This window comes from Vicia villosa, unplaced genomic scaffold (genome assembly GCF_029867415.1).
Source record: "Vicia villosa cultivar HV-30 ecotype Madison, WI unplaced genomic scaffold, Vvil1.0 ctg.001179F_1_1_3, whole genome shotgun sequence".
NCBI classification, from domain to species: domain Eukaryota; kingdom Viridiplantae; phylum Streptophyta; class Magnoliopsida; order Fabales; family Fabaceae; genus Vicia; species Vicia villosa.
Window position 1 is genome coordinate 26,181 of NW_026705522.1, and position 10,325 is coordinate 36,505.

The window sequence follows — 10,325 nt, forward strand, 5'->3', positions numbered from 1 at the left end:
ATTAATTGATAATCCATGTTATTTTTAGTATCCTAATACAAGTAGGAGAAATCCTCTTTTGAAAATAAAGTCGGTGTTATTTAAACACCTAAATATTAACACTATATTCCAACATTAAATATAAATATATTATTTATAATGATTGATGTAACAAAATAAGAGAGAATAAAATAATTTAAAAATTGATACCATATACGAAACTGTATAAAAATATAGTGTTGTATATTTAATAATATATAATATTTTTTTAAAAATAAATCAATCAATTACAAAAAGTTTTTAAAATATTATTTTATTATAAATAATATTATTTCGTTCAAGAATCATAACTATTCGTGTAGATTCTTAATATGGTGGTGTAGATCTCTTGTGTGATTGCACGGAGATGGATTTGTAAAGTTAATATTGCAAAAAAAAGAAGGTGATAGAGTGAGTTATGATTGAAAATCATACATTTGCTTGCACGCGTGGTGGTTTATATATCATGGACAACAATTGAATTTATCAAATATATATATATATATATATATATATATATATATATATATATATATATATATATATATATATATATATATATTAGGGGTGCTGCTAACCTTCTAGGTCCAACCCGCATTGTTGTATCGAATATCAACACCATTAGTTTAAGATCATTCACTATAGATACATATTAACTAAAATATGGTTCTAGAATAGAACAATTATGCCGTCTGTGGGAATTGACTCTCAATTACCGTAAAATTTCACAAGTAGATCATCGTTGATCCAAAGTAAAATCTTTATCGGAGCCGAGAGAATAAGACATTCAACTAATAAGGAGATTGGTTAGATATTCTGATTTTATTCCACCGTATTTTATCTTCATCACTGAGATCCATAATGCCGCGAAATATGATGGTGATCCATCGTCGAAACACCTCTTCAAGCAGCTAGTGATACTAAGTCGCAAAAACGAGGATCGAGTCTTACTAGGATGTTCTCGAAGCGAGAAGACGGGTAGAGCTTCAGGTGTAAAGTTGTAGATGATTTTCGCAATCTCTATCATTGGAGAAACGCATATGAGATACCTCATGTACGATGGATTTCCCGTCGTAATTTTTAACCTGGCATAGTCGGGCAATAAATCCATCGTCAGTCATATGTAAATGCAAACGATGGCAGATATTCATTGACCTTCGGTAATTAGATAGCTTTGCCCTCGCGGAAATAATAGATCTTCACCCTTAATGGGAAAGAGCAGGTGGTAGGAAGGTGCCTCAGCTTTCTAGTAACTTCGGGTGAGAACATCGTCCAATGCGTCTTTATTAGCCCGACTTAGCAGGTTAAACACCCTGGCTCCACCAATTCGATTGGAGATAGTATAGCATGTAAGAAAAACTAGACTATACCCTCGCTGATTGTAAAAGGTCATGCGGGAGAAACTCTTAAAAATCGAATCCCTTTATCCAATAGTGGTTTTAGAGTATTCCAGATCGAGGATAGCCCAGACAAATCCCTGAGGATAGTCTTCAACATCCATTTCACACACCTTGTTAACTTAATTTCGGGTGATCACCGAAGACCTACGTCAACCTCAAAGTAAATAAACGAAAGAGAAAAAATAACTCGGTCGATCGTCCTTAAGAGATAGTCAAAAATAGTCATCAAGAGATGGACTGACCTCCATGGTCATAGATAATCAGGATAACCACAAGGGTGTTGGTCGCCCTATATTTCCAATCAAACAAAGGTATGCGAACGACACTCTTACGATAGGCACACCCATAGATCATATAAAAGGAAGATTGCGTCCACGAGAATAAGGACACGTATCCCTATAGAGAGAGGTTGATCGATTAACATCCCCCAACAGCATAGTCAGCCGAATAGTGTGTAAAAGAGAAATAGAATACACTTTTGTTGTGAATTTCTCAACGAGTTAAGTAATTTGTAATGTTTAATGTAATTTCAATAATTAATTTGTTAACCGAGAGACATTGTGAACACAAAGGGTTTTATAACACTCTGCAAGATGGTGTAAGTTACTCTATTGAGGCAGATTCTGCAATCGGTGAACACGGTTCAAGTGTAGCTAGTGCACCCCCTATTAGAAATTAGCCACTTTAAGTGCATAGGGGGTGGAGCCCGGAGACGTCCACCCTGAACTAGGCCAAACCTTAGGTCAGGGACACAAGCCTTACCTTTGGTCGGGGACGGTTCCTAGTGACACTGAAGTACGACAATAAGCCTTCTCGATCGGAGCTAGTAACAATGAAACTCTAGTTGGGACCATAGAGTTTGATAGACGCACCTGACACTAGTAGTGCACGAAAGACAAATATATTCAAATATACATGACCGATGAGTAAGTCCTGACACAACAAGAAATTTCCAATAGATAAAAAAATGTGGAGACCAGTAACACATAAGATGGGTCAGGGGACCACAAATAAGGAAAAAGAAAAATATATATCAAGCAGAACAATCTAAATAAAGGCTCCAAGTGGAAAGTTAAATATATAGGTATTATTATTTTTGCAAAGGCATAAAATCTCAACTAACGTTACAGAGATAGAAGAAAATGAAAACCATCATTCCCCGCTCTGAGACAATGTACCCCGGTTGTCCACCTAAGCCCCATCCCGAACAAGGGAATGGGCTGACGAAGCTCGATAATTCCTTGATTTCGAATATCATTCTGAGAAGTGTAAACAACATATAGTAACTTGAAAAATAACTCAGGAGAAGGCTTCCAAAACCTATACTCGGGCTAAAATTAGAACATCTTTATATAAGTCCAGGAGCCCAGCTGAAGTTGAGAGTGGGAAACTTTCAAGTACTTAAACACTTACACCTTGCATTCATATAGAGGCAGTCACAGATTTATCTTGGTGAACTGACACTCATAAAAGGGGATTGAACACCTTTCAAAGGTGATGCATACCTTTTTTCGATTCCACCAGAAGGACCGACCATTTAGAAGGGCGATCGATCATGTTAATGACTGAATTTATGGTCACATGAGTACTTAAAATGGAGGGGGTCCCCATTATCTATGCGGGCACACAGTTGCATTTGTCCATGTCATTCGGCTCCACGAGTGTGGTCCCTTAAAGGGATTGTTCGTCGACCTTAAAGTGTCAAGAGGGTTGAAGCCAACAAACTCCATTTGGTTGGGTCCCACGCTCCAAATGATCTTTGATATATGTATCTCTAGGGTCTGACTTATAGGCTTTATGATAGCCTTCGATGTAATCTATAACATTTTCCTTCCTCATGCTAGCAACTCGCATTTCTGAAATCAATAAGATAGGCACAGTCAAAATCCCTAGAGGAAGCTTCTTCATTTGGAGAACCTCTAAAAGCCTCTCTGAATCAGAATTATGGGTAATATATATGATCTCATAAGTCGCTTAATCAATGATTTCGGGGGGAAGACTTTGAACCAGAAGATTCTCCCGCCACAACTACAGGAGATCCATTGCTAGGCAAGCTAATGTGACTATTGCTCATGTTGACTAAGATAAAGGAAATGTTGAAGTTATGAAAAGCTTGAGGCAAGGAGGGTACTTGATAAAGCGAAAGTTGACGGGAAAGCAAAGTGTAATGGGGAAAGAATGGAAACTTTGTTCAAGGAGTTGCAATTGTTCTAGTACTTAAGAAAGAAGGGAGAAAAACACTCACAAATAGAAACTAACTCTTATATATATATATATATATATATATATATATATATATATATATATATATATATATATATATATATATATATATATATATATATATATATATATATATATATGAAGGCATGGAACTGAAAGAATATTGAATTAACGGCTAGAGATGTAAACAAACTTAAGTGCACTTGAATGCACAATAAAATGCGTTATTCCCTAACTTGTCATCTCAAGCTACACACTAGGAAAGAGCATTGTATCGTTTCTATGATGGGAAGACATTTAATATGCATGTTCCCCACTATTTTTACAACTTTCAAAGTGTTTCCACTTCTGACTACGAGTGAATAGCATCCTCAAACATCGGTCACAACTTCTAAGACTTCTGTGACTAATACCCGCTTTATAAACTTTGGGTGCAATTATTCTGTATTGGCCAAAGGCACAATCCATTGGCGGGGGCAAATGAATAGTATACACATATTTATAAAATAAAATTTAAAATTATATAATTCATAATTTTACATATATATTTTTAAATAACCAATAATATGTTGGACAAATTTCTTTTTAAAATATAATATGTTTTATATTACAATGTCTGTTTAATGTTAAATAATTTATTAAATTATAAAAATAAATAACATTATTACTAACATATTCTATTAGAATTTTATAAAAATTTTGTCAATAATTTTTTAACTAGCTAGCTAATATAGGCAATAACTATTTTTAATGGAAAAAAATAAAAGATATAACATTTTGTTAAGTAAACATAAATTCTTTGTGGGGGCATAAGTCCGTTGTTCATATATGTAGATTTGCTCCTCGCTCAATGCATTGTAAATTCATTCAAACGGTCCAAAGCACAAAAGCCATCACACAAGATTTAAGATACACTATTTTGACTTTCACTATTTACTACACTCATCTTAAATTTTGATTGATTTTGACGTTGGAGTACTAACACCGGAAGTTTAACCCGTCCCACCGCATCAGAAATCAATACTATCAGTTTGAGATCATTCACCATCGATTCATACTAATTCCAAGTTTTGGAACGGGGGACACGATGTAAAATTTCAAATATTATATTTATCAAAAGAGATAGAATAATTTTAAAAATATATGACCATTTTTAATATATGACCATTCGCCTATTAGACTTAAAAAACAAAAATACTGCCTTATATAATAATGGGTTAAATAAGTTTTTGGTCCCTATAAAATTACCAAATTTCGTTTTAAGTCCCTCTAAAATTTTCCTTCAAATTTCAGTCCCTACAAAATATTCCGTCTAAAGAAATGGTCCCTGACGTTAAAAGCCACTAACGGCTGCTGATGTGTCAAGACAGGTGGAATTTTTTTAAACCATTTTTTAATTGTTTTAATCCAGCGTGTTATTAAAGGGACAACACAGTGTCATTCCTTTGCAAATCCTTTGCCCTAATTCCTCTTCTTCATCTTCTGCCTCCATTGTTCCTCTTCTTCTTTTGCCCTACTTCCTATATCAGTGTCACTTTGTGCTTCTTCTTCGTTCATTCCTTCAAGTTATTCTTCGTCCATCGTGACCTATGTCGTCTGTTTCAGTGAAATCGCGATTTGGTGGTAGGTTTTGTGGGTGTCAAGCTCGGATGGTGATGTATCAATGTAACAATGGAGCAAATAAGGGGAGGTTGTTTTGGAGATGTCCTTACTGGAAGAATGCTGATACTTGTAATCTATTCATATGGGCTGAAGATGTTGGTGAAAAATCTGGAAATGAAGATCTTACCATTAGGAATTCAGAGTTTGATGTCATGGAATCTGTGGGATATATGAAGTCATTGTATGAGGATGCAAGGAAGAAGAACAAGAACTTAAAGGCCAAGTTGAAAATATTGGAATATCATGGAAAAATAAAGATGTTGGTTCTTGTTGTGTCCTGTATGATTAATTTGTATTTTGTGTTCAAGTGTAATTACTGAGTTGTTTAGGCTTGTGAAATAATGTAGTCTGGTTATGTTTGGTTATGTTTGGATTTTATGTTTGGAAAAATATTGTAGTTTGGTTATGTTCATTGTTTGATGTATTTGTTTGATGTTCTTGTTTGATGTTCTGGTTTAATGAAATACAATGTAGTTCTTGTTTCAATTTTGTTTGTTATGATACACATAAATGAAAAACCAAAGCAACTGATAAAATGGTTCATAATACCAAAGCAACTGATACAAAACCAAAGCAACTGATAAAAACCAAAGCAACTGATAAAAACCAAAGCAACTGATAAAACCAAAGCTCTTAGATTCAGTACAAAACAAAAGAGATACATCCAAAAGTGGTTCATAATACATCTTCATAATACAGCTTAGATTCAGTTCAACACAAAAGAGATACTTCCAAAAGTGGTTCATCATACATCACACAAATGTTTCAAAGTGAATAACAAAACAGTAGGACAATTATGGATCACTGAGTCATGCTCTTTTGGATGTCAGCCCATGGCTTGCTCCCACTAGCACTGCTCACAGTAGTGTCTTCATCAGGAATTTCAAGTGGATCATTTTGATCCCTTCCAGGCCCCGGTATATTTTTTGCCTTCAAAGTCCTTAGCCTATCACTCTTTCTAATTGGAGATGCAGCAAGATTGGACTTTTTCCTTGGTGATATCATTACCTTTACCTGTTAAGACAAAAAACAGTTAACAATGGTTTATAAACACAGCATGCCAAGGTACATCAATGTTTGTTACAAACTTACAGGGTCACTCATAGTTGACATAGTTGGCTTGTTGGCAGCTTTGGACACCTTTGGAGCAATGGATGGTTTGACAGTTTTTGGAACCTTGGGGCATTTCCCAATAAAGGTCTTGGGACCAGGTCTTTTACTCTTGACAGGACTAGTATCAATTCTCAATGGTGCAATGTCAAGTATTTCCTCATCATCTAACAAGGCCTCCAATTCATCAGGATCAATTCCACAATACCTTTTCATTGCCTCAGCTGAACTGACAGTGTTTTGTGAATGAGGCACATCTTCATTGGTATGAGGCACATCATTAGCAGGCACATCTTCATTGGTATGAGGCACACCATTAGCTTGATTCTCACTTACAGCTTCATTGGTATGAGGCACATCATTAGCAGGCACATCATTAGCAGGCACATCATTAGATTGCACATCATTAATTTGCACACCTTCAGCTTGATTCTCATTGCTATGAGGCACATCTTCAGCTTGATTCTCATTGCTATGAGGCACATCTCCAGCTTGCACATCTTCAGCCTGATTCTCACTTACAGCTTCATGTTGTGGCACATCATTAGTTTGCACAGAAGCCTTTGACTTCTTTGATTTCCCTCCTACATTTGCAGTAGACTTTGACTTCTTTGATTTCCCTCCTACATTTGCAGTAGACTTTGACTTCTTTGATTTCCCTCCTATTTGCACAGAAGCCTGCAACCAATGTAATTGTAAGAAAATCAACCAAAATAACTGTAACCAATTTAGTATGATTACTTACCCTTTTTTTGACTCCAGAAGTTCCCACATTAGGTGTTTGGCTTCCTTGGGTGGGTGCAACACCTGTTGGTACATCTGTTGGTACATCTCTTGGTACATCTCTTGGTACTTCACCAACAATAACTGCTAGCTGTTTGTTTTTCTTACAAGTCCTTTTGTTATGTCCATATTCAAAGCAAATCTTGCACCTATGACTTGTGTTAGTCCTTTGCCACCTTGTTTGACTTTCTTCATCAGCCTCTCTTCTTCTCAATTTCTTTGGTCTGCCAGGGCCTCTCTTATAACTAGGTGGCAAGATTTCAGGGTCAGTGGTCTTTGGCCATTTGTTTTGGCCATTAATAGGACTGATAACTTCATTGTAACATGTTACATAGGTAGACTTATGATAACACTTGTGTACATAGTTAATGGGGTTATCTACCTTCCTATGAATGGCTGCAACAGCATGTCTACATGGGATCCCTACCAAGTCCCAAAAATTACAAGAACATGTATGTTTTGCCAAGTCCACAACAAAACTATCTGTGAACATTACATGAGTAACCTGAAATGTTAATCTACCTGCATAAGTGGGCAGCCAACTAGCACTTTTTTCTATCTCCCTATCTAACCTTCTAAGTGGCTTAGACATAATCACTCCTTTGTAATTCTCTACCTTCTCCCTAAGAGTGGCAAACCTACCCATTAGATAGTTCCTAATCCATTCAAACATGGTTAGTATAGGTTTATCCCTTTGCATCAAAATAGTAGCATTAAAAGATTCACTTAGGTTGTTCATAAGAACATCACACTTAGAGTAGAAGGGAAAGGCATGCTTACACCACTTATTCTTGGGAATAGCATTCATCCATTCATAGGCATCTGGATTTGCCTCTTTAATTTGATTCATCTTAGCCTCATGGTCTTCAAAATAGGTTGCCTTTGCTGCAGCCATTATTAGATCTCTATAGAGTGTACCACCCCCAAACTTCTTCTTGAAGTTAGCATACAAATGTCTTAAGCAAAACCTGTGCTCAAATTCAGGATAGTCTTCCTCAAATACATTCACCAATCCCTGCATATAAAGACCTAAGTTAATACTTAAAATCACATATAATCACATATAAGGAAATAAAGATTAACAAATAACACCTTTTGCTGATCAGAAATGAAGCAACACCTATTATCAGAACCTATGTCTTCAAGAAGCAACCTCATAAACCAGCTCCAAGAGTCTCTACACTCAGTCTCCACAACACCAAAGGCAAGTGGAAGATACTGATCATTAGCATCCCTACTGACAGCTATCAACAATATTCCACCATATTTGTTCTTTAAGTGACAACCATCCAATCCTATGAAAGGTCTACAACCATTCTTGAATGCTCTCTTTGTACCATCAAAGCACATGTAACACCTTTCAAACTTAGGTGGCAAACCAGAAATGTTCAACTTAAATGTATTACCTATACATGCCCTTCTCAATTCAGCTCCATATGACCATAACATAGTGTACTGCTTGGCTGAGTCACCTTCAACAACCCTTCTAGCTATTTGCCTTGCTTTGAAAGCCCTACATCCAGTAATTTCTGTGGCAAACCTCAATCTAACATCAGAAACAATCTCATTCAATTTCATACCTGAATTGTTCTTCAACTTGTCCACAATTATTCTAGACACCCAATCAGCATTAGCATTCTTGTTGAAGAACTTCCTTCCACATTTGTGCTTCTGAATTAAAGTCTTAATCCTGAATGATTCAGTTCTCAACACTCTACTGCATAAAACAGTGTAACCACATTGTTGCTTATCCTTACAAATAACCCTGCACCTTTCCCCATCATTCTTGGCAAACTTAACTTCCCTCCCATTCAACACATTGTGTTCCAGTACAGCCTTTTTAAATTGCTTCAGAGATGAAAATTCCATTCCAACCTTGAACTTAAATTCCTTTCTAAGTTTTTCATCATCCCTAAACTTTACCATTGAAGGCCTACCACCATCACTATCATCATCTGCCCCACTATCAAGCTCATCTGTTAAGTAGTCATCATCAATTATGTGTTCCCTTTCCATCTCTGCTGTCATCATTCCTGTATGTATACCACCTGCACCACTTTCTGCTCCACCTGCACCATTTTCTATTCCACCTGCACCATCTTCTACTCCACCTGCACCATCTTCCACTCCACCTGCACCAGAATTGTTGATCTCTTCACCTACATCTTCATCATTATCATTCATCCTCTCCTCTTCACTATCTTCAAAATGTATGCCATCCAAAGAGTCTTCACTTGATTCACTATCTTCACTATCTTCTGAATTAACATTGTCTTTTGGCTCAGTATATATCTCAATATCAGACTTTGTTTCCTCAGCACACATAGCTAACAATGTTGCATCCTCATCATTAACAAGTGGTTTTAGATCATTTTCAAGTGAGCCATGTTCGGACTTCCACCACATTTTCACATCTTCCTTTATAAATGAAGCATCCAAAGACTTAAGTAAATCACATGCTTCAAAATATGACTAGAAATCTGGGTCCTGACCAGCTATAGCAAAAACATCGCCCCCATCATATGATACCCCTTCATCTCTTACAAATTTGCCATTGGTAAAAAAGACAACCTTAAATAACCCCATTCCCTACACATTTCAATGGTATATCAGACAAAAATAGAACCCTAAATACTGCATGCAAGGAACGCACAACCCTAAACAAGTTTCAAGACAGAAATGTCGCAATTATTAAACAATAGAATCAGAAAGTGGGACTTACCTTGTCGTTTTTTGGGACCGGAGCAGGAGCAGGAGTTGTCGTTGTTGGGACCACTTGAATGAAAGGGACAAGAATGGATGAGAGAAGAGGGACCACGATGAAGATTAGAGAAAGAGGAGGGACCAGAAGAAGAAGATCATCTTAAAGATAAGGCTGGATTAAAACAATTAAAAAATGGTTTAAAAAAATTCCACCTGTCTTGACACATCAGCAGCCGTTAGTGGCTTTTAACGTCAGGGACCATTTCTTTAGACGGAATATTTTGTAGGGACTGAAATTTGAAGGAAAATTTTAGAGGGACTTAAAACGAAATTTGGTAATTTTATAGGGACCAAAAACTTATTTAACCCTATAATAATTAGAGATATCACAGCAGTGAACAATAAAAATATAATAATTAAAGAGAG

General features: G+C 36.3%; 1 protein-coding gene across 1 annotated transcript; it reads right to left on the bottom strand.

The window, feature by feature from the left end:
* Positions 1 to 6,100: 6,100 nt before the first annotated feature.
* On the bottom strand, positions 6,101 to 9,602 carry LOC131633842 (uncharacterized). The gene is made up of 4 exons (XM_058904519.1): positions 8,289 to 9,602; positions 7,159 to 8,211; positions 6,396 to 7,091; positions 6,101 to 6,317 (listed from the first exon to the last, which is right to left on the bottom strand). The coding sequence occupies exons 1-4, from the start codon at positions 9,600 to 9,602 to the stop codon at positions 6,105 to 6,107; spliced, it is 3,276 nt and encodes a 1,091-aa protein (XP_058760502.1). The 3' UTR covers positions 6,101 to 6,104.
* Positions 9,603 to 10,325: the final 723 nt, after the last annotated feature.